Here is a 26,962-nt window from a genome sequence, read left to right as displayed (position 1 = left end):
CTATTTTTAAATAAGACCATTCATTATTTTTTGTCGATGGCATAGCATTTCCTGCCATTTCTTTCCTTTTTCCTTACATTGAATTCAAACATTTTTTTCTTTATTTAGCCTGACCAATTTAATGTCTACTTTCACGTTACTTCCTTGTATAGAGTTTTCTTCTTTTTTTTTTTCTTCGTATATCTTTGTACTTTTTAAAAATAAATTAGGAAAATATAGATCTACATTTCCAAATTATACTTCAAAAAGCGTGTAAACTATAAAAGAAGTGAAGGACAGAATATTCTCCTATTTGCCTGATGTTTTTACTACATTTATACCTAGGAAAACTAGGTAAGTTTTTTGTAGCATCATACATCTACAAACGTATCAATTTGTACATACAAGCTTTTGCTAACCACAGATTACTACAGTTTATGGAAAAACAATGTTCAAATCAATTTATTGTAAAACAAAAATATGACCCTTTTCTATTTAAATAAATAATTATCTAAAACATATTATTATTACATGTTGGCAAAAAAAATATAAATGTGTTCAATAAAGTTGTAAAACCACAATTCTACAAAAATTTTGTCAATTAGTTGTTTGTGACAAGAATTTGACCTATAATTATGTCATCATTTGACACTATTGTATCAAAATTCAGGTCAACTATATTATCTTCAGGCAAAAGGAAAGATTTGGAACAAATATTTGATGTAAGTAACTTCAGGCAAAATGAAAAGATTCGGGACAAATGTTTGATTTCAGAAAGATTGATGGAATAGCATGGATAACCTGTATGTTCCTGTCACAAACTGGTGGGGGCACAAAATGTTACCTACACATTGATCTCCCCATAATGGATTAGAGACGCTTTTTTGTTCTTGTGACCCTATAATTATTTTGAGGACGCTATTTTTTTCTAGTAGTACATGCTAGGAATATTTTTCAGTTTTAGGGGGTTACAAATGGTACCAATACTATGTGCTGATTTGTATAATTCTACATGTCTAATGTCTTTTCATGTTATCGTTAAAGGGAAATGTGATGCAAAGTTTTACCCCTATTGACATTTGACCAGTCTTGGACAAAACTCAGAAGACAAATTGTCATGATTTCAAAATATTCAATTGGTAAGCACCAATGTCATGTAATAAATTTATTCAACAAGGAAACAACTACAATCTGATTATCTGTAAAGGTAGATGTGACCAGCCACTGAAGCTGCTATGATTCATGCTTCAGGGTGAGTTCAGACCCTTGTTTAAGCTTCAATTTTATTAAGCACTACTCAGGAGCTACATATATCTATAAAATGCACCATTAAACGACAGTAATAAAATTATTTATTTATTGTATCACCAGAGATTGACTTTAATGTTGGCCCTTATCACATCTATTAATATAATTGTCTCAACTTTCATCAGTATTATAAGGTGATGATGATGTTGTATAGTCTGATGATGGGTTAAAAGGTCTGTCAGTCATAAACAGCTAAGTTATATTTGATGTTATACTATAGCTGGTAATAGATATCAGATGTTTGATCAAAGTTTTGATTTGTAGCACCTGTACATAAAGGTGTTAATTGTTACATGATATTTCTATTTTGAAATCCACTTTTATTAGAAGGGATAGGTGGTATTCTGTACAGATTCCACATAAATCAATCTACTGATATAATCAACATCTATATTTACTTTTTGTGAAAAGATGAACACATTACAAAGTTATAAACCAGGTGTATTTCAATGGCAGATTTGGAAATTACAGTAATTTTTGTTTACAAAAAACATTTTTTTCCCTTAAGTTCATTTTTTTTTATAAAAGTAACCCCATAATACTGAGAATAATTCTTTAGTTATATACTTTAAGACTGATATAAGGTGTGGTCTAAGAGGGTGCAGAGAGCCCATATCGTCATTGAGAAAATTTTGTTAAAGCATGATTTTTTAATCTTTTATATGCTTTTTTTAAAGAGCTGTTAATATAAAAAAAGAAGATGTTGTATGATTGCCAATGAGACAACTATCCACAAAAGACCAAAATGACACAGACATTAACAACTATAGGTCACCGTACGGCCTTCAACAATGAGCAAAGCCCATACCGCATAGTCAGCTATAAAAGGCCCTGATAAGACAATGTAAAACAATTCAAACGAGAAAACTAATGGCCTTATTTATGTAAAACTAGAGGCTCTAAAGAGCCTGTGTCGCTCACCTTGGTCTATGTGAATATTAAACAATGGACACAGATGGATTCATGACAAAATTGTGTTTTGGTGATGGTGATGTGTTTGTAGATCTTACTTTACTAAACATTCTTGCTGCTTACAATTATCTCTATCTATAACAGTACTTTCTGTGGAAAATGTTATTGAAAATCTTCAAATTTTAAGAAAATTGTTAAAAATTGACTATGAAGGGTAATAACTCCTTAGGGGGTCAATTGACTATTTTGGTCATACTGGCTTATTTTTAGTTCTTACTTTGCTGTACATTATTGCTGTTTACAGTTTATCTCTATCTATAATAATATTCAAGATAATAACAAAAAAACAGCAAATTTCCTCAAAATTACCAATTCAGGGGCAGCAACCTAACAACCGATTATCCAATTCATCTGAAAATTCCAGGGCAGATAGATCGTGACCTGATCAACAATTTTACTCCCTGTCAGATTTGCTCTTAATGCTTTGGTTTTTGAGTTATAAGCCAAAAACTGCATTTTACCCCCATGTTCTATTTTTAGCCATGGCGGCCATCTTGGTTTGTTGGCCGAGTTACCGGACACATTTTTTTAACAAAATACCCCAATGATGATTATGGCTAAGTTTGGTTAAATTTGGCCTAGTAGTTTCAGAGGAGAAGATTTTTCTAAAAGATAACTAAGATTTACGAAAAATGGTTAAAAATTGACTATAAAGGGCAATAACTCCTAAAGTGGTCAACTGACCATTTTGGTCATGTTGACTTATTTGTAGATCTTACTTTGCTGAACATTATTGCTTTTTACAGTATCTCTATCTATAATAATATTCAAGATAATAACCAAAAACAGCAAAATTTCCTTAAAATTACCATTTCAGGGGCAACAACCCAACAACCGATTATCCGATTCATCTGAAAATTCCAGGGCAGACAGATCTTGACCTGATCAACAATTTTACTACCTGTCAGATTTGCTCTAAATGCTTTGGTTTTTGAGTTATAAGCCAAAAACTGCATTTTATCCCTATGTTCTATTTTTAGCCATGGCGGCCATCTTGGTTGGTTGGCCGGGTCACCGGACACATTTTTTAAACAAGATACCCCAATGATGATTATGGCCAAGTTTGGTTAAATTTGGCCCAGTAGTTTCAGAGTAGAAGATTTTTGTAAAAGATTACTAAGATTTACGAAAAATGGTTAAAAATTGACTATAAAGGGCAATAACTCCTAAAGTGGTCAACTGACCATTTTGGTCATGTTGACTTATTTGTAGATCTTACTTTGCTGAACATTATTGCTGTCTACAGTTTATCTCTATCTATAATAATATTCAAGATAATAACCAAAAACAGCAAAATTTCCTTAAAATTACCATTTCAGGAGCAGCAACCCAACAACGGAATGTCCGATTCATCTGAAAATTTCAGGGCATATAGATGTTGACCTGATGAACAATTTTTCCGCTGTCAGATTTGCTCTAAATGCTTTGGTTTTTGAGTTATAAGCCAAAAACTGCATTTTACCCCTATGTTCTATTTTTAGCCGTGGTGGCCATCTTGCTTAGTTGGCCGGGTCACCGGACACATTTTTTAAACTAGATACCCCAATGATGATTGTGGCCAAGTTTGGTTTAATTTGGCCCAGTAGTTTCAGAGGAGAAGATTTTTCTAAAAGATAACTAAGATTTACGAAAAATGGTTAAAAATTGACTATAAAGGGCAATAACTCCTAAAGGGGTCAACTGACCATTTGGGTCAGGTTGACTTATTTGTAAATCTTACTTTGCTGAACATTATTGCTGTTTACAGTTTATCTCTATCTATAATAATATTCAAGATAATAACCAAAAACAGTAAAATTTCCTTAAAATTACCAATTCAGGGGCAGCAACCCAACAACGGGTTGTCCGATTCATCTGAAAATTTCAGGGCAGATAGATCTTGACCTGATGAACAATTTTACCCCATGTCAGATTTGCTCTAAATGCTTTGGTTTTTGAGTTATAAGCCAAAAACTGCATTTTACCCCTATGTTCTATTTTTAGCCATGGCGGCCATCTTGGTTGGTTGACCGGGTCACCGGACACATTTTTTAAACTAGATACCCCAATGATGATTGTGGCCAAGTTTGGTTAAATTTGGCCCAGTAGTTTCAGAGGAGAAGATTTTTGTAAAAGTTAACGACGCCAGACGACGACGGACGACAGACGACGGACGACAGACGACGGACGACGGACGCCGGACGCCAAGTGCTGAGAAAAGCTCACTTGGCCCTTTGGGCCAGGTGAGCTAAAAATGAACGAAAAACAAATATGTAACACATAAACAAACGACAACCACTGAATTACAGGCTCCTGACTTGGGACAGGCACATACATAAATAATGTGGCGGGGTTAAACATGTTAGCGGGATCCCAACCCAAGTTTATTGCCAGATTTCTATGTTCAGGACAATTAAGAGCTTGACATAGTCGAGTAGAAACTTGTCAATTGTCTATGGACACTAAAATGTTAGGGTTTCTTTGTGTTGTTTAATTGCTGTCTCTTTCATGTTTATCTCACTTTTACTTTAACTGTATTAGTTATCCTTTCTTTTTTCCTATTATTATTGTAATGGCTTTCATGTGAAGAACACATACATGACTTGTTTTTCTAGCTTATCTTCAAGAATCACTAATTCATTTATACAAAAACATTTATCCCAATACCCTAATGACAAAAACAAACAATTTCACCTTATTCTCATTATCAGATCACAATTAATGGGCGAAATCAAGGTCTACTAAATTAATTTTTTATACAAATGACAAGAAAACAAATACGACCCATCCGTTTTCATACACTAAGCCACAAGAGGTGTGATACTATCTAATTAATGATGATCTTAATATCATGTATTGCTATTTATATTAAATGTTGCATGACTTTAACACATTAAGTTTTTCATTCTGGGTCATTTGTTACTGATCGATGGGTCATACATCTATCAATATGATATCCCTTTATAGAATAAGAACTTAATTGGAGCACAGAATTGAGTCAAAGTTTATAAATCTAGACATCAGGCAAAGAGTTCAACATTCCAGTTCCTTGTTTTCCTGCATTTTCTAATAGTATTCCCATTAGTAAGTTTAGATTTTTCAACATGCATTTCAGAATCATCTACGAAAATGGAAATAGAAATACATTTAGCGAATTGTCTGGGACATTGGAAGGAAAAAGTATACAACACCTACTACGTCATTTTGGTCCATGGTGAATAGTCATCTCATTGGCAATCATACCACATCTTATTATTTTTCTGATTTACAATCGGCTACAAACAAATACATGATTTAACTTATATCCTGGTCATTAAATTATTTTGCTTGTCTGAATTCTTGCTATTTCCATTCTTTAAAATGCCATTCATACATAAGTACATGTGTCACCCAGCTACCCAAGAAAATTAACGAAATTTTATTTATGATTAATATGACCTTTTAATTGAGATAAAAGTGTACTATACAACCACAGGCACTTGTCTCAGAATTGTTCTCCTATATACCTTTATATAACATTAAGGTATATAGGAAATTATTTTTTCTGAGACCAGTACCTGTATATACAACAGATATCTTCAACATAAGCAAAATTTGAAAGAAATAAGGGACTCTGAAATGCTATTTTACTTCAAAATTCAGTTCAGGTATATAAATAACTTTTGCAATCACATGTATAAACAGTAGCCAAGGCTAAACTTAAATTTAGCTAATAATTCATCATTTGCCAGACTTAACATACCTGTCAGTGTCAACATATACTGACTCGGTATAAAAGTATACTAGACTGACATACCACCCTGACAGTATTAGTAGTAAGAATTGAGATTTCTTGTTATACTGCTAATTTATCTGCCATCAAAATCATTATCATTACTGCAGTCTGACAGCTATAAGTCACCACAAATTACTGTAGAATTTATGACAGCAAGCCCTATAACAAGCTTAATGTCACATGGAGAATTAGTCACAAGTCAGAAGTAATTTACTTGTTATTATGTACTGCTTACTTTATATCATTAACAAAACTTGTGCCATATGTAAAGTACTTTGAGAGCTAAGATAAAAAAATAAGAATATTAGGAATATCAATTCCGATTCTCTTGTCTGATCTTCAGCTGGTCAGTTAATGCTATTGACGAGTTTAATATACTCATTTCAAAGTTAAGCCTTAAAGTTTCAAACTCAAACTCTATATGGAAAACCATTGGTAGCAATAAGATTTTTCATATTTTCCTTTGTTATTACATTAAAACTTTATTACTCTTGGCTTACACATTGTCATATTTATAATATGTGTCTTATCCAATGAATACCAGTATTTGATTTGATTTGGAATATCTATCTGTCAGAACATAATTTATATCTTTGGGGTTACATATGATATGGTTTGACACCATGAAATCTTTTTAAAATTTCAAGAAGAATCAGAAAACAGGGGCAGATAATCCTATTCTAGAAGAACTAAAAGGATTTTTGGTCCGTTGCCTATAATACTATTTTTATGATTTTTAACCACTTAAAAGTTAATATACAAATACTTTAACTCAGGATGAGAGATTTCTCTATCACTTTACATTAAACAGTATCAAACTTATTATTAATAATCTGCCGTTTTTTTTTATTTTAGAAAGATTGGCACTTTGCTTACTTATCAATGGGTGGGCATCATCCATGCTGAAAGATCATAACTAAGTGATGACAAAAATACAGGTGATGACATACTATACCCAACTGAAATCTGCAGCAAGAGATTGCAGAATAAGATAAAGGCATTCTTATAATTAGTATGCATTAAGGTTTATGTAATCTGTATGGGGCGCAGCATGAAGAACATAAGTTTCCAGTAAAATATCAACTGACAAGATCAAAACAATCTGTAAGAGGATTCACTTAATTCAATTCTCAAAAATCTTGTCTGACAATACCAGGATGATGGCATTAAAAATATCATAAATCATCTTTTTCTGGTTTTCTGGTGATAGCAAGAAAAAATAGATTCCCATCTTAATCTTCACATATTTTTATATGTCAAATAATATGCACTCGAGATAACATTCTGTTGATAAGACTAACTACAAGTGACAGTTATTGAACATTTTATTCTACTATCTTTAAAAACAAAGGAAATTTAATCCTCATGTTTTTTAAAATGTGTCTTCCTATCAAGTTTTTGTCTTAGGTTTTGCAATTAAATTTTCAATTAAATTTTCAAAGCTAAAATAAGCCATTTGGCAAAATTAAAATATAAACAATCAGTTTCTGTATATTGATGTGTAAAATGTTTTTCAATTTCTTTCAAATTTAAACAAATTATTAATAACGATTCAAAGCAGCACTTAAGATTCTAGGCCAATTTGTACATTTTTTACAATGCATTATTTTGTTGGGTTAGAACACATTAAATAATGCATATTTTCATGTTATTTCAATTAAAGAATACTTTTAGCAGCATGTCTGGCACCAACAGTCTGGTACTGACTTTCAACAATAATGTTACCTACATAGTACACACAGTCATTTTGCAAGTAATACTATATGGTGAGTTAGCTCACATGAAACTCACCATGAAAATAATGAAAAATCAACCTCAAACAAGCTTATAATTGAATCTCTGGTCATTGAGATACACATGAATATCACACAAAAAAATTGCTATATTCATGATTTAAAATAGATGTTACTTTATTTCAAAAGTCAGGTGGAAAAAAATCCTGATATTCACATGAAACTCACGTGAAATCAGTGAAAAAGATTTGGAGTTTCATTTACAACCTTGTTTGAGGTGGAATTCATGCGAGTGTTATTTCTATATTTACTTTGTATACTATTTCTATATTTACTTTGTATACTATTTCTATATTTACTTTGTATACTATTTCTATATTTACTTTGTATACTATTTCTATATTTACTTTGTATACTATTTCTATATTTACTTTGTATACTATTTCTATATTTACTTTGTATACTATTTCTATATTTACTTTGTATACTATTTCTATATTTACTTTGTGTACTATATGGTACTAACCTGAAATGAACTGTTATAAAAGGTCCACTGGACTGCATTGGTTCTGTTGGTACCTCATTTCCACATAAACCAAAGTTTCCTCCTGCTTCATCCTGGAAAAAAACAGATATAACAAGTGAAACTGCGAGCTACTGCTCACTGATGATACCCCCGCCGCAAGTGGATAATATTAATAGTGTAAAAATATGCAAGTGTTCGGTAAACAGGAAGTTGTCGAGTGATGAATCTGAAAACGCATCACACGGTATAGCTGACTTATAAAAATCCTGAAACCAAATTTCAGAAATCCTTGTATTGTAGTTCCTGAGAAAAATGTGACGAAAATTTTTAACTTGGTGATCATGTGTAAAATCATACAAGTGTTCGGTAAACAGGAAGTAGTCGAGTGATGAATCTGAAAACGCATCACACGGTATAGCTGACTTATATAAATCCTGAAACCAAATTTCAGAAATCCTTGTATTGTAGTTCCTGAGAAAAATGTGACGAAAATTTTCAACTTGGCTATCATGTGTAAAATCATACAAGTGTTCGGTAAACAGGAAGTTGTCGAGTGATGAATCTGAAAACGCATCACACGGTATAGCTGACTTATATAAATCCTGAAACCAAATTTCAGAAATCCTTGTATTGTAGTTCCTGAGAAAAATGTAACGAAAATTTTCAACTTGGCTATCATGTGTAAAATCAGACAAGTGTTCGGTAAACAGGAAGTTGTCAAGTGATGAATCTGAAAACGCATCACACGGTATGGCTGACATATATAAATGTTGATACCAAATTACAGAAAGGGTGGATGTGTAGTTCCTGAGAAAAATGTGACGAAAGTTTCATGGGACGGACTGACTGACTGACTGACGGACGGACTGATGGACGGACGGACTGACAGACAGAGGTAAAACAGTATACCCCCCCTTTTTTAAAGCGGGGGTATAATTATATAACAGTCAGAGAACCTGGAAAAAAACAGATATAATTATATAACAGTCAGAGGACTGATCAAAGTTAAAAGTTGGTCTTATTTAAAGATCATGGACGTGGTTATAATAGATTTAGAAAGAAAAATAAAGGAAGAAATTAAGGAAAACATACAAAAAAGATGACACAATGAAATATGCATTAGTTTGCACTTGCACAATATTATCTTAAAATTTTTAATTTTCATAGAGCTTGCTAGTGGAAATGATATTTCTAATATTTTACATTTTTTTTCTTTCTTTCTTTTGCAATAGTTCTTGAGTTTGCATATACATATAAATTGTATACACCAGGGGCGTAGCTAGGTATTCAGTCAACTGTAGGCACCAATCGGCAGAGGGTCTGGTAGGGGGTTCAGGGGGCGAAGCTCCCTGACGAAAATGGTTGTCAGCGTTATAAACTGTATGTACAAAAATATTAAATTTACTGGTTATTAAATCATGATAATTATAATATACATGATGAAATGTTCGAAGAGTTATGAATAATGTACCATAACATCTGACTTGTGAATTAAATAGTGCAGTACAATCCGTAATATAAAAAAAATTACAATATGCATTGCCCAGCGTATCCCTTTTTAATAAAGTCTTACACCCTATTTGGTATTATCATATCTATTCCGTTCTGATTGATATATACGTTTAACTTAATTAATAGTACATATTGACGATACTTCATTAAAAAAAATAGGACCGTTAACACTGATACTACTATATAATAGAACTATCCTTATGGCTAGACATCAACCATTAATCTTTTGATCATAAACCTTCACCCTAGCCACACAAACACATACAGATATAGTCGATGCCTAACAAAGTTCAAGAAATACATATTTCTTTATATCCTCTACGGTAAATAAAAATTTCTACCTGCTTAGGAATCTTGAATAATTGTGGCCATTACCCGCAGATTTGGGAGTACTCAAATTACTGGAAGCCAGTTGATTGATTGATTTTTTTACATCCAGTGTCAAATATTTATGCAAGTTCAGGACCGTTGAAAAAATATTACGATAAATACAACTTGGAGCTGGACCTGTAATAGGTCTCATCCAGGACCAAGGCCGTCTGGAAATTTAAAAATGCAACACATCAGAAAATGAGGGATTGGATAGGAGCAAAAATTTTGCCTTTCAGTAGACCAACTACGATCTACTCAAAGAGTTGCATTCTCTCTACAACTATAGACGTGACTGCATATTTATACATCCCGCACAGCCAAACTGACAACCAACATTGGCGAGTCGGGTGAAGACAAAGTGGATAGCTAGTTGAAAACTTACAACAACTAATTAAAAAACGCGTCTCCAAGTTGAGATTCATTCAAGTTTTTGTTGATAGAAGTTAAATGATCTGAACCAAAGTTATAGGTTATAGTTTCTTTATAAGGTAAAATCGTAAAAACATTCAATTCTATCAAATATTCCATTCACTAAGGATGAGAAACTAGTGTACACATGACATTCAATAACTAGAGTTTTGACAACTTCCCCGGCTTTCATCTACAGATAATGTTGTTTGTTATTTTTTTAATAAAAAAAAAATATTTGTGAAAAAATTATGCGTAGGCACGTGCCTAAAGTGACTAATGGCAGCTACCCCCCTGTAACACAAACATAAATGTTTTGACTACTATTGCTAATGAGTGTACCTTTATTTGTTGTGAATATGTGATTCCTGATGATGTATGTATCAACATTCAGAAAAAAACAATAAACTCTACATGTTATCATACAAATACTTGAAGCAAACATTTATATACATGTATGTACAAAAGTGTTTATGTACCCTCAGCCTAGAGATTCTTATACATGTAAATAGCATGAAAGAAATTATAGTATCAGGCCACTTTAGCTTGCTGGACAATATATTTATCAAATCTAATTTCATGTATCTTGAAACAATACACTTACAGGTTCCCATTCATTGATAACCTGCATATTGTAATGATATGAAATTTATAAGGTAATGAACTGTGAATAATCTCCTAAAAGATTTTGTAATCATCTTTCAGTACAACAATATACATGAAACATTTAAAGTTTGAACAACAAAACAAAATGCAACCCTTTATTCAAAGAGTTAGAGGATCCCAGATTCTTTACAGTGACATGACTGTAAGTGTTGCTATCCACCAATTGCAATTCATTCATAATTTTGACCAAATTGCAATTTGTTTTAATAAACCAAATTGTTCAACTGGTCAGAAATTTGAACCAACTGCTGTAGAAAACCACAGTCAAGTCGTGAAAGTGCAAGTTATATTATAGCCATTACCATACTAAAGGTGAACTGTTTTATTTTTAATTGCTATAAAAATGTCCAAACTAAGCTTTTATATAGTTTTTCTTTCGAAAAGTATTCTATATTCATAAGAATCACACATTATGTGAATAAAAACATTTCATATTCAGTAAAATATTTGTGAAATTGCAATATGTTTGTAGGAAGGGGAGATAATCTTTTTTGGTTTCAAAAAATCTTTATTCAAAAGAATAGTATTTTAGGTTATCTCCCCAAGGAAACTTATCAATAGCATATTGTTATTTCACATGTATTTTACTGAATATATGATGTATTATTTTAAATGATTTATGATTCTTATAAAGATAAAATCCTTTTCGAAAGAAAAACTATATAAAAGCTTAGTTTGGACATTTTTATAGCAATTCAAAATAAAACATTTTACCTTTAGTATGGTAATGGCTATAATATAACTATACAGATTGATAGACAAATCTAGTTATAACATCATTAAAGTGGAGTTAAAGTCTTGTAGGATTGTAAGTATATTTTATTTTATCACCTTGCACTTTCTCATTTTGACTGAACAACTTGTTCAATATTCTGACCAGTTGAACAATTTGATTTTATAAAACAAATTGCAATTTGGTCAAAATTTTGAATGAGTTGCAATTGGTGGATAGCAACACTAACAGTCAAGTCACTGTAAAAAAAAGTTGACAAAAAAAATGAGTGGCCACAACAGGTCACAAACGACAGGTTGACTTTCAATGTATTAATCTATTAATTTTATGTACCGTTTGGTTATACATATAGCTCCTAACATTTTAACCGATCTATTCATCACTGCCTTTCAAATGTTGGGGTTAGAGCATTCCTGGGCATAGGGACAGTGCATTGTATGAATTGTTTTATGAAAATTCATAGTAAAAGAGGCATAAAAGCAGTTCCTATCATGGAAAATCAAATTGGCTATTTAATGCAAATACAACCTACATGGCCATTGAAGATTCAACTTTATCTTTAATAGGTACTGATATGCAAGTGGAAAAAGCAACATCTTTCTTAGCTAGTTTAGAGTGTGTCAAAGAGACAACAACCTGACCAAAGAGCAGAAAACAGCCAAAGGTCACTGATGGGTCTTTAACACAGTATCTTTAACACAGCGAGAGTGTACATTTTATGTATATACTTTAAAAGTGTGCTTGCAGAAAGTTTATTGTCCTTCTTGAACAATTCCACTACTTCCTCTTTAACATATATCCTTCAGCTGGCAATAAAATATGTAAAACTCCTGGCATCTGGTGTGTTTTATATTGCTACCTAATGACCTCACAGTTAGCTACACAACATGAAATCATGTTTTCTTACTTTGGCATGCACCTTTTTTAGCAGGTTACAAGCTAAATCCACATGCTATACCTTATCATTTAGAAGTTTAATAAGTTTTTTAAACAAAAAATGTCAGATTTTTACAACAAATGAGTCTAATCATTTCAAAAATTATGTTTTATCGTGTGAAGCTAGTGCATATTTCTCAAGTTTATCTAATCTGCATATATACTGTCTGTCTTAGCTAACAGGACTATTAAACAAAGTGAAAAATGATGGTAGTTCTTCTAAACATGCCAGATTTCTGAAAACTTCATTGTAAAGGTCACTAAAAATGTATGCTGCCTTGCTGCATGTTGTACAATACGCAAAATACTACATTTTCTTGGCCAAATACTCCTAACAGCCTTGAGCAGAGCCATAGTGCAGTGGTTTAAATCATAGACCTACAGACACAAAGGTTCCTGATAAGATCCCCATTCCAGGGAGAACATTTCAGGGGATGATGAATAGCGTGTAAAAAGAGAGCAATATCTCTTGCACATAAAAGACACCCTTGTAGATTTCGAAAAAGAGCAGGCTAATGCCGCTACAAGGCAGCACTCGCACCCGCAAAGTGGAAAGGGATTAATATACAAATGTACGTTGTAATAACTTGTTTCCCAATCCCCTATAAATAAATATATTTAAACTACATATTCCTAACAAAAATAATTTACTAATATTGAGTCAGCATATATATATAACATAAAATTTAATTTTAAATTGAAGAACACTCTTTAGCTTCCACCCAATAGAAACTGTCTACTTTCCATGACAAAGATTCCCTTTTCTTTTTATAATGTAAAACTTATAATTTATAACTAGAAAGAGGTTTTGTGTGCTAGGTCACCTTGTATAAGTTTACATAAAAGTCAATAATGGTGTCAATAATTGGCGATATCAAGAGTTTGCTGTCACCGCTTGACAAGTGAACGTCTGGAATAAAAGATAAAAAATAAAACCAACACTTATAAGCTGTTTACTCAAGCGCCTGTCACATACTGCACTGTATAATTTACAACTCAAATAGCATACAAAAGTTCATATTTCATTTGTAATAGGCTTGGTAAGATGAATAAAAATACGAGATTAATAATCAAAAGATAATTGTCATCTTTCTAAAAGACATTTTATATAATAAATATGCAACAGAAAAATTTATTTAAATTGCCATTTAGCCAATGAATCCATATTTATTTTCTTAAACAAGTTTATTGTTCTGAAAAAGTACAATACTTTAACAAAGTTAAAGAATTTCAAATGTGTCCTGCCATAGACAATTAATGTATGCATAATTAAAATGTAGAAATGTTCATGTAGGGTCATTGATGGTCAATTTCAGTTAACAGAGACAGGTTCGAAGAAAAAAATACAATGTATGTTTTAAAGAATATCTTATACTACATTTCTATATACAAAAATTATATGTTACTGATGTCATTTTTTATTTATTCCTCTTTAATACATGTACTTCTTTTTTTAAACTCTTATTTTAGGTTGCAATTGACTTGGGGTATAGAAATATGGTCATCCCTGGACTTTTCCCATCCAGTAGTAAACTTACATCAGTGGGTCTTCTGTAGTACTGACTGCATGATGTATAAATATTCAGCCATGTCCAGTGGGAAAGAGATGTTAAATCTTATGCTCTATATAGCATGTATAGGGAGAGTGCTGCAGCACAGAACAGAACTTTTAAAACAACTCTCTTGTGTCTTCTCTGGTGGCCTGTTGCAATGCAAGGTTTTTCTTCCTGTCCAACATATTCTTATTTCAAAATGTGGTCTAAATTTCCTGCTCTTCATTCTACTCTTACATCTTTATTTTATTCTAAAAATTTATGAATCACACAACAAACATGGGAAAGTATGAATGAACATAGGCGGATCCCCTTAGGTCAGTCAGCGGGCCCCCTTAGGAAAAGTTCTGGATCCGCCACTGATGAAATTAAGAACTATCAAGATTCAGGCTTTCAACTAAATCACAGCAAACACCTTTCGTCCTTTGATACACTTTTATACATTCTACCCTTACATGTATAACCATGATCATTCAAATATGTGAATATTAGTGACAATTAATTCTTTTTCCCTCTGTCCCTCTTCAGGTTAAAGTTTTTGGACAAGGTAGATTTTGATGATGTAGAAGTCCAATCAATTTGAAACTTAGACCACATGTTCCCTGTGATGTAATCTTTCTTATTTATTAAATGCCAAATAATAGTTTTCATCCCAATAGCATGCTCCTCTGAGCATAGAAAATGATTGTGCCTGTAAGGAATTCATGTAATAAGGACACAATACATTCTCTTTATTCTCTCCATTAAGTGGTCTCTTACTAATTTCTTCTACTTTAAACCACAGCAGATATTTTTTTGTGCTTTATCTTAAGGCTTTAACACTTACAATAAATAAGGCAATATCTTTTTGTAAAGTAATTTAAGGATCATTATGAGAATACTTTTTTTTATTTTTGAGATTTTTCAAAATTGGCATATTTAGCATTTAAATAAATGGAAGGCCTGTTACATGTATAGGATGATGTGCCTCCTATAGCACTATTATATTTTTTATTGTTAGGGGAGATAAATCTTACATTATCACCCAAAATTTTAACAAGAAGATAATAATAATATATTATATGTCTAATTTGTTTGAAAGGTCTGTTTTGGGCTTTTTTCTTCTTCAATTAATACCCATACAGTATGAATACTTGTAGCTTGAATACTTACAAATGGACGTAAAATCTGATCACTATCAAAAACATAAACAGCATCGTTACATATTCTATCTGTCCTGTCAGGAATATCTAGACTGATAAAACGTAACACAAGTTTCCAGTCTTCATTTTCTGCTTTAAAAGTCATTCGACATGAGATCATATGTTCGTAATATTCTGTGTATTGTTTATCGTGAGAATATACAGTAGCACCACCTAAATATTTAAATTCTGCACATTCTGGGTTCTTCATATAATCTGAAAATAGAAAATTATATTCTGTATTTCAAATTTTTACAATTTTATTGTTCGATGCATAAAGTTCAGCAACATGCAGTCTAACAAGTCATACTCCAAGTATAAACATGTTAATAGCACCGTGGGTAAATTATTATGTTGTGATTGGTTTAACGCTATCACATCGTGACCCCCTATGAGACCATAGGGTTAGTAATTTTATATGGGGTTCATAACGCATTGATGGTGACATCACCTTCCATATACATATGTCTTATATAGCCCTTTATAGCTTGCTGTTCGGTGTGAGCCAAGGCTCCCTCTTGAAGACCGTACTTTGACCTATAATGGTTTACCTTTATAAATTGTGACTTGGATAGAGAGTTGTCTCATTTGGCACTCATACCTCATCTTCTCATATCTATATATGTACGTATATACAAACTCAGGGTTAAGGGAACTAAATTTGATACTTTTTCTTAATGTGTTGTTCCATCCATGTATGTACAAACTAAATGCATGATATGTAAAGGAATGAAGTTTCAAATTATCTAAAAACAATACACAAACTGAACAAGCAAAACCATATAAATGTTAAATTATTCTTGCACCTTATCCTTTGAAATTCATATAGATGTCTATGGAGCTAAGGTAACCAGATGCTCAACAGAGCACAGCTTTATAAGACCACAGAGTTCGAACCTTGAACAGTTGGGGCAAGTATGGATATAACATTCAAGCTTGATACAGCTCTGAATTTGGATTGTGATTAAATAGTTGACACAACATAGATTTCTGACACTGAATGTGGTCTAAGAACTTAAACTTAAAAATTTTAAATTGGACATTTACCTATTATGGTCCAATATCCAAAATCTAAATACATGGTTAGATTCAGCATATCAAAGAACCCCAAGAATTCAATTTTTGATGAAATCAAATAAAGTTCAACTTTGAACCCTTTAGACCTCAATGTGGACCAATTTGATAACCGGGCCCAAATATAAAAAATCTAAGTACATGGTTAGATTCAGCATATATATATCAAAGAACCCCATATATTCAATATTTGTTGAAATCAAACAATCAAAGAACCCCAAGGATTCAATTTTTGTTGAAATCAAACACAGTTTAATTTTGGACCCCGATTTGGACCAACATGAAAACTGGGCCTATAAGCAAAATTCTAAATACATGTTTAGATTCAGCATATCAAAGAACCCCAAGAATTCAATTTTTGTTGAAATCAAACAAAGTTTAATTTTGGACTCCGATTTAGACCAACTTGAAAACTGGGCCCATAATAAAAAATCTAAGAACATGTTTAGATTCAGCATATCAAAGAACCCAAAGAATTCAATTTTTGTTAAAATCAAACTAAGTTTAATTTTGGACCCTTTGGACCTTAATGTAGATCAATTTGTAAACGGGACCAACAATTAAGAATCTACATACACAGTTAGATTCAGCATATCAAAGAACCCCAATTATTCAATTTTTGATGAAATCAAACAAAGTTTAATTTTTGACCCTTTGGGACCCTAATTCCTAAACTGTTGGGACCAAAACTCCAAAAATCAATCCCTACCTTCCTTTTATGGTCATAAACCTTGTGTTTAAATTTCATAGATTTCTATTTACTTATACTAAAGTTATTGTGCGAAAACCAAGAAAAATGCTTATTTGGGCCCTTTTTTGGCCCCTAATTCCTAAACTGTTGGGACCAAAACTCCCAAAATGTATCCCAACCTTCCTTTTGTGTTCATAAACCTTGTGTTTAAATTTCATAGATTTCTATTTACTGATACTAAAGTTATTGTGCGAAAACCAAGAAAAATGTTTATTTGGGCCCTTTTTCGGCCCCTAATGACTAAAGTTATAGTGTGAAAACCAATGTGTCTTCGGACAACGACGACAACGACGACCACAGCAATGACGACGACGCCAACATCATACCAATATAGGACCTTTGCGTTCGTATAAAAATAGAATGATTAACACAATATACATTAGTTGTTTTTGTGGTAAAGCAAATTTAAGAGAATGCAAGTTTTCTTACATAATAATTAAGTAAAATTAACCCTATAAAATATACATGTACATGTATACCTTTGTGTGAGCCATTATACTGACACCTGCAGAGATAAAAGGCAGTTCAGTATTATGGTAGTTTTAAATTTACATAACGTTTTGTAAAGGGATTATATCTTCAGCACAGGGGCTTAAATAGAAAACTAAGAAGATTGTGGTATGATTACAAATGAGACAACTCTCCACAAGATACGAAATGACACAGTATAACGTAATTAACAACAATGGGTCAACACATAACCTTCAACAATGAGTAAAACCCATAAGCATTCATACAAAAGCGAAACCATAATCACATAATAATATGACATCATTGATATATTCAGTTGGAGAGAAGTTAAAAAGCCAAATGTGCACTTCCTGCTGCATAAAAGACCAATTTATGGGCTTCTGTTGTTATCTGCTCTTTGGTAGGGGTTGCTGTCTTTAACATATTCCCCATTTCCATTCTCTATTCAACTTACAAATATGTTTTCCTACTGTTATAAGCAGCTTTGTATATCATAAATTGTTCCTTTCATATAAACCATATGCTTTCTGATTCCGTACTAGAATTATTTTTGCATGTCTTGCAAGACATCTTTTTTTCAAACACCACATGCTGAGATGAATAATTTGTTAATGAGTTTTAATTTGGTCTTTAATTGATAAAAAGTTGAATTGCTGCGATCAACTTTGATCTAATGTAAGCGTGGGTATCTATCTGTATAGTGCATCTTCTGCCTAACTGTGTTTAACTCATTATAAATACATCAGTTTAATTGGTTACATTACTTCAGGAATGAATGAATGCAAAGTGTTGACCTTGATGTAAAACTCAATGTAATGTGTTAATGTACTGAAGCAAAGAGAAACATTGGATTTGATTGCTTTTGGTTTGATATCAATACTAATGGTACTTTCAAATTGTTTATAAATTTCCCTGGCAGATGATATTTGTAAACAACTGAGGTCTGATTTTTCAATATCTTTATTTCACAGAGTGTATGTACTGCAATGACTTAAAAATAAATGTATATTTGTCTGCTCTCATTCAAATGATCTAATGCAAAAAAAAGCAACCAATCCCTTGAAGATAAAAAACAATATGTTCCTTCCACTTAATAATCGTTATGCACATGTATGCATGTCCCTTTTATAAATCATTTATAAAAGACACATACATTCAAAAAAGTCTTACAGCATTTTTTTTTAAATCAGGACCTGAACCACTGTTATATATATATATACAAACTGTAATTTAAGTGAATTTTAAAGGTCTAACATGTCATTTTGTATGTATAATAATTGTTTAAATTGTACTTCTATACAAATATAAGTGACAGTTTACATTAAGCCAGGGTGGCCTTATCTAATGTTCTTGTTGACATATGTGACACTACTCTTTACTTTTATCTGATTAGGTCTAATATTCAATAATTATTTTCTGTAATATTCATAAATAAGTTGACCTGAACAAATACCTGTCTAGGACTAATACTATATAGCAATATTTAAATTCTTTGTACATGTAGTCAAATATTGGGCAGCAGTCCTTTTGCGCCAATTACTGTTTTTCAGGGGTACCATTTGCGCCATATTTTGTTTTCCAAATGTATTAATTGCACCAATATTCGGAACTCATTTGCGCCAATTTACCTGTACACATATCTATCATCATAGATATTAATGATTAATATTCCTTCTTATTTTTGGCTTAAACAGTATCATATGTTCGGAGATATTTCATCATGAAGATGAGCATCTGGAGAGAAATGACTTGAGATGCGTTAGTCAGTCCATGTACAGAGAGAGAGAAGAAAACTTATTGCTGTACTGAATATTTAATACAAGATATACCAAAAGAGAAGGAAATGGAAGCTTTTGCTGGTAATGTTTTAGCCACAATATGTTGATGACACAGTGCTTTGTTTCGGCTGAAACTATACCTACCGCAAGACTTACCAGTATTGGATAAGAACCATTCCACAGGAATTATAATGAACTGTTTCATGCAATTCATCCTTCAATGTTTGTCTTTTTGGACAATAAAGTGAAGTTACAAGCTACTACATACATTAGATGGGGAAGTACCCATGCAACAGCAGTAAGAAAAAAGTATGTTTTAGAAAAGGAAACATTTGCCGTGTAAACTGCCGGTTCCAAGTCCAAATAAAGGAGGAGGGAAGTAATTTTTCTTCTAATTGGCGCAATCGTATGTTTTATTTTTGGCGCAAATGATGCCATGTCATTTCAAAACAGGTGGCGCAAACGTAGCATTGGAGGAAAAATCTTGTGGCGCAAAAGGATGCATTTTTAGCAAAAACGGATCTCTCCCAAATATTGTGCCCACTAAAAGTTTGAATGCAATTGAGTCTGAATTGACCTTAATGTTAGAAGATTTATTGACCAATATTATCAGTTTACATTTATTCAATTAACACATGGACTTTTAGTTAAAAACAATATGCATTTAGCCAATTCAGCATGTTTGACATCCAGCAATCTCGATTCAAAAACAATAATGTTCAGTATTCTTGTAAACAACTGTTCTGTCCTTGATTTATATATAATATATAATATTCTTGTAAACTTATTTCTGTCAACCTTTATTTCACCTTCTTAAGACAAATCAGTGAATATAGTATTACATGTAATTAGCTTTCATGGCATGTTATTGGCAATAGAGCTTAAAATCAATGCTGATGAAAGCTGGTGATGAGATTAAACTGTAGATGTTGTATATACCTGTGGAGGTTGACAATTATAACAGCTGATCATAACTTTATCATAAATCTTTAGTCATTTACACAATTTTATTAAGGGGCCAACTAAGGACCTGTTGTGACCACAGAGTGCAGGATTTTCTTTCTGCATTGAAGACCCATTAGTAGTAGCCTTCGACTGTTATCTGCTCTTTGGTCGGGTTGTTGTCTCTTTGACATATTTCCATTCTCAATTTTATTTATTTTATGTTTTTAAGACCCAAATTATTGACATGTATACATGTATGATTATGCTGTATGTGATAAGCATTGGTGTCAGATACATATTTATATGCATATGGTCATGTACTTATTGATTTATAACCACTTTTACATGATTAATCCAGTTTACAGCATACAGTTAGTTTTCTCGTTTGAATTGTTTTACATTGTCTTATCGGGGCCTTTTATAGCTGACTATGCGGTATGGGCTTTGCTCATTGTTGAAGGCCGTACAGTGACCTATAGTTGTTAATGTCTGTGTCATTTTGGTCTTTTGTGGATAGTTGTCTCATTGGCAATCATACCACATCTTCTTTTTTATAAGTTCTGACCATAAACTTACAAGAATGGATACAGGACACATTACATGTATAATGCTCTTATAAAAATAAGATGTAGCATGATATTGCAGTTTTATAATTAGTAACTGTATATTGACATATGTACTCATGATGCTGTATGTCATTATATGGCCTTAACAATGAGCATAGCCAGCTGTAAAGGGTCTGTATCTTTTTCCTTTATTATACAATTGTCACCTACTGTGATTGTATATATAATTATGTAGACTTGTTTGGATCTTATAAAAATATAGGTGTAAGTACATGTATATTTTTAATGGTGATATCCTCAACAAACTATGAATTTTGGATATCTTTATACATGTAATAAGGAACATAAACAACACTAATGACCTCAAAATGGTGAAGTATCTTTGTCCCTGTACACCCATACATTTGTTCAGACCTGTGTCAATGCCTAATAACATTCATTAACTTTATAACACACTGGTGTAAAATGTCTTGAGAAATAATGGGCCCCCCAGAACAATTTATGGAACTGCATGTACAAAATAGGAATATGGGGTGAATATACTGTGAATTCATTTATTTTTGTAGGTACCATTTTTCATTGATTCAGCAATATTTGCATTTTAGTAGATATTCAATTTCCAGCTGGTTTTTCCAAATAAGAGATTCAACTTCATTAAAATTTGTATCCCAAGAATATGTGGACTGAATTCACAGTACATGAAAAATAATGTTCCCAAGAAAATACTGCTACATTTGATTATACATTGTATATAAGAAGAAATGTACATGAACTTTTATTCATTCCTCATTTCTGTTAGCTTGTCCTGAACATGCATGAAATATTTGCCACTGGACGTTAAGCAACCAACAATCATCAATCATTTCTGTTTGTGATAGGAACATGTGTACAGACCAAATTTACATATGTGGAAGAAAGGAGATGTGGAATAGACAACAATAAGATGATAAGTCATCATCAAGGACACCTTTAAACCAGAAAACATCTAGACCAGTCCACAGTTTTGTTTTTTGTTCCCACCATACATGTACATTTAAAGAATTTCATTTTCTTCCTAAAGGTAAAGACCTTGGACTTGTCAAAGTCATGAATAACCTTAAAGTCAAAAACATGTCATGGAGACCCAAAATTTACATAAGAATTAACTTATTGTGTTCTTTCGAAAATATATGAAAATATATAAATTATATTAAATTTTGCCTAATATTAATACAAGTGACAAACAATTTAAAACTATATTAAGGAGGCTCACAGGTACAAAAATTTCAGCAAAAAATTAAACATTTGTTTTTTCATTACATATTTTATTTATAACACTATTAGTTATTACTTTATGATATGGTACAAAAATTAACAACAAAAATCGATTTGGTTTGGCCCCAGATGACTTTTAAAATGTTTATATCATTGAAAAAGCTCCAAATTATCTCCCTTTGTTGCAAAAATGCCATTTTTTGGCATTAAAATTGAAATATCTTTTTTAACTCATCGGTGACCTATATTTTTTATTATTGTTTTCAAATAAGCTTTACAAAAACTAAATAATTGTAAAATTTTAGCGATTTCTGTAATTTAGTTTTTTTTTATTTCGAATTTACCTTTATTTCACCTATTAGTTCAACAGAGAAATAGGACACTAACAAAAATATATGCTTCTTTCGGAGGCAGATTGTGAGCTTACGAATGTAAATGAACGGTGACCCCATTTTTCTATTTCATTTGAATATGATAAAGTTCATTTATGAAAAAATATAGAGAAATCCTATATTAGGGAAAAAAAATGATTTAGACCGACGAGCCCCCTTAATTCTAATTATTATAATTAAATCATAAATGATTGCATATTTTGTTTATTCTACTTAATTATTTCATTTATTTTTCCTACAAATGCCTGGAAGTGTGTTTTCTCCCATATACATGTATATATATGCATGTTCATTTGTATACCATAATGCATTACATTGGTAATGACCCTTTTCAATATTATAGTACTGTGCCAAACTATGTTTGTGCAATGTTCATTTATTGTGAAACTACATTTTATGCATGTGTACAATGGATATCTAACATTTATACAATCTACAGTCAACTTGTATAACACCCTTCAACATTTCTTATTTTGGCATGTGTTTATATACATTTTTGTATTAATACACACATAGTAGTTATGAATGTAAAATTTAAAGGCTTGTGTTATTCATTATCTGTGAAATCAACCTTACAGGGGACAAAAATAAAGGTTTATACAGATTACAAGCATTTAAATTCTGACACTTCATTTTTCCTTTATGAAAAGATTGTTCCATAATAGTTTCTCCTCCCAAATACCCATAAAAGATGGGAGTTAAATGTGATAATTTGTTCTCTTTACAACATAATCCAACCTTTATTCAATGAATGATGGTCACACAATTTCTCAAATTTCCTGGGGTTTTACACATTTAATTGGACAAAACTGCTTGCTTCAGTGGTCAGCAACAAAACATCTGTGTTCCATTTTATTTTTGCACATCACATTAAAGAAGCATGCCACATAAATTACACATTAAGCACCAATAGACTTTCTATCCATGTCAGATGTATTAATTTGAAGCTCATTAACAAGTTACAGGTTATAAGATGCTGTGCTTTATAGCACTCACTGCAAACTTTCAGGTTATATATCTATTATTAAAGGGCTTGATGTTTTCAGTTGGTATAAAAGCATTGTTAATTAACCTGAAGAAAATAGTGAATGAATTTAAAAAGATGCTAATTTAATTTACAATATACATTGTTACATGCAAAGAATTTGAATGGAACTTGTTTATTGTGAAATAATGATCTCTATACATGCAATTACTCAATTTTCACTGTATCATATGAACCATAAAGTACTCTAGATAATAAAAGTAGACAAAATAATACAATGTAAAATTTAATTTGAATTATCTATGTTTTTTAGAAACATACAATGTTCATGGTTTTATATATCTCTGGTTTTCCAGATGCATGTGCACGGAGTTTATTTGATAAGAATTTTTTAAAGAATTAAAGGCTGCTATATTGTAATTATATTGTGGTGTACATGTACATGTTAAAGCATGGAAAAAAGTGCATTTGGTATCAAGAGCTTCCGTGTGCACAGTAAACGCTTATACAACCCTATTAAATTGAAAATAAAGCATACAATTGTAATGATGCTATAACCATGAAATTCTTTAATTTTCATTGAGAATTTTATGTATGTAAAGCTTATCATTGGTTTTACTTTGATACTGTTTTAGCATTGTCATTGATAGAACTGCTGTCATAGCCATACTTGGTGTTTTTAGGGGGACTGCTGTCATAGCCACACTTAGTGTTTATAGGGGGACTGCTGTCATAGCCATACTTAGTGTTTTTAGGGGGACTGCTGTCATAGCCATGCATACTTAGTGTTTTTAGGGGGGGGAATACATTGATTTACTTCCAATTGTTGTCAGCATATCAAAATTACAGATTTTAATTTTTAAAAAACATACATGTCATATAATAATACATTGTTACAACAAAAGTTAAATTAATTTCAATTTTTTTCCCCCTTAAATCATACAAAATAAATATTTTTTTTGTCATAAGTTTGGCCTACTTTATATATGTGCATGTAGAGAAATACATTTTGTATATCTTTTTTGTCACAACATTTTCAAAGAATAAAAATGTTAAAACAAAAATAAACAAATTAATTCTATTTTAATATAAAAAAATGTCAGTCAAGTGAAATTTTAATAGATATATGCAATGCATTTTTTTCTATCTATTCAAATTTTATTTGGATGTTAATGGTCAACTACATGTACATGTAGCTAGAATCAAATTTAAAATTGCTTCTTCATGGAAAAAGTTAAACATGATAAAAAGAGTATTCTTTTAAATACAAATTTCTAATTTTTAACACCACTACATCTAAAAAAAATAATCTGTATAATGATTGTCATTTCTAAAATATAAAAAAGAAAATTTTAAAAACATCTTTTTTTTTATATAGTTTAGAAAATAAAATACAGAAATAACATGATAAATATCAACACATTTTTTAAAATGACAAATATTTAATTTTAAAAATTGTGACTATTTTGTGATAATACATATTACACGCTTGGTACCACTATGACACATGCAGTGCATTGTTAATGAATGCAAATCGATATAAAAGATGTGCCATCCATTGTCAAACTCGAGTCAGATAAGGCATAATTTAAACGAATTCATTATAGCTTCAGTGAACGTAAAAAATGGTAATTATTAGCCAGTCATAAAGATATAGTTTAGTACTTACAGACAGAAGTTTTTTTCGTTTGAGATTCACTCAGAAGTAAAGTAAAAATCCAAACTAAAAACCATGACTGACTTATCCAGTCTGGCCCTAACGCCATGTTGAGTTACCACTGAAACAAACCACTTCCGGGCACAGCGCCATCTGTAAACAATGGACATGCAACAGGTGCGACAGTCAACCTGTGAGGCCTATCATAGGGTTATATTCGTACCTGTCGTCACATGACTTATCAATTACGCATTATTGGGCGATTGGGTGTTCTATATTTAATACAATTTCTTCATTAACATTTTCTACAATTTGTAATGATTTTGTGATTGTAGGCTTATAATTTTTTTCAGTGACTTGATCGTATTGATTGATGGAATATATGCTGACTGAGATAGCACTAGCACGAGGATGGGGCTCTCTTAAAAGAAAAAAAACTAAACAAAACTAAATAAATTAATTCTTGAAGTTTTATTTAAAAATGTTAGTCAAATGTTGGTTTTTTTTAAAGATGAAATGCAATGAATTTTTTTCTATCTCATATTAACTGAATTTTTATTTTGATGTCAAAGGTTAACTAGAATCGACAAATTTTTAATTGTTTTTTAAGAAGTTAAACATGATAATAAGAGTATTGATCAGTATTCTATATTGTTCAATTAAATTTTATGAAATTTCCTCGTTTTTTCTTTATCATTCGGTTTCGCTTGTGTTATAGTAGTCTCATCGTTATAGCATCTCTTCATTCTCCAGTTTTTTGTTGTTGTTTTTTTTGGTTGCCTATTTAGAACTCAGTTGTTTTGCCCCTTTTCTTGTGTTTTGCTCATTTTTTTCCATTCCTTCACGCGAAAGCCCACCAGGACCTTCACAGTAACCAACAATAATAATTGGAGTAACTTCGGAAAAGCAGTACTAGAATCATATCATGTTATGTTTCACTAACAGGAGGGTGCTGCGGTGCAACTAACGTGATTTTTTTTTAGGATTCTTACACAGTGTAGGGGGGTCCACCTGGTAAAGGCCAGGGTTTCAATATAATTTTACGTAATAATTTTTTTTGTTGAAGATTTCTCCGCTCAAACTACTAGATTATATATAAATGCCTCTTGGGTTTTTTTTTATAGTGAAAATACACTAACCTGGTGCACTTGATTCAATGTAAACATCATATTTTTCAGGGAATTATAATATATTGTCCACACATCGATAGGCCTTCAGACTGCATCACTAGGGCCCTTTTTGCTTCAAGATCCCCAAGAAGTCCAGCCTGACCTCGAGAGATGTCAGTTTATACAGGGTTTCCAACTCGGAGGCTACTGATGGAGTCTTGGTAATGTAGAGGCTGTATATATGTGGTGGTGTTTAACGACCTTGACTGGCCTTTCAGCCCTCGCACGGTCGGCTCGGTGCCCGAAGGCGTTTGGTGAGCTTTAAATATTCTGGAGCCATGGGTCAG

General features: G+C 31.8%; 1 protein-coding gene across 1 annotated transcript in view; it reads right to left on the bottom strand.

Moving 5' to 3' along the window:
• Positions 1-25,666, bottom strand: part of LOC143078774 (uncharacterized) — a 73,987-nt gene extending 48,321 nt beyond the window's left edge. Inside the window, exons 1-3 of the mRNA XM_076253736.1 lie at positions 25,519-25,666; positions 15,605-15,849; positions 8,273-8,364 (exon numbers count right to left, since the gene is read on the bottom strand). Coding sequence (XP_076109851.1) covers positions 8,273-8,364; positions 15,605-15,849; positions 25,519-25,615 — 434 coding nt within the window. The 5' untranslated portion in view covers positions 25,616-25,666. The remainder of the gene's footprint in view (positions 1-8,272; positions 8,365-15,604; positions 15,850-25,518) is intronic.
• Between the last annotated feature and the right edge of the window lie 1,296 nt (positions 25,667-26,962).

Source organism: Mytilus galloprovincialis, chromosome 6 (genome assembly GCF_965363235.1).
Source record: "Mytilus galloprovincialis chromosome 6, xbMytGall1.hap1.1, whole genome shotgun sequence".
NCBI classification, from domain to species: Eukaryota; Metazoa; Mollusca; class Bivalvia; order Mytilida; family Mytilidae; genus Mytilus; species Mytilus galloprovincialis.
This window is presented reverse-complemented; position numbering and strand designations above follow the sequence as displayed.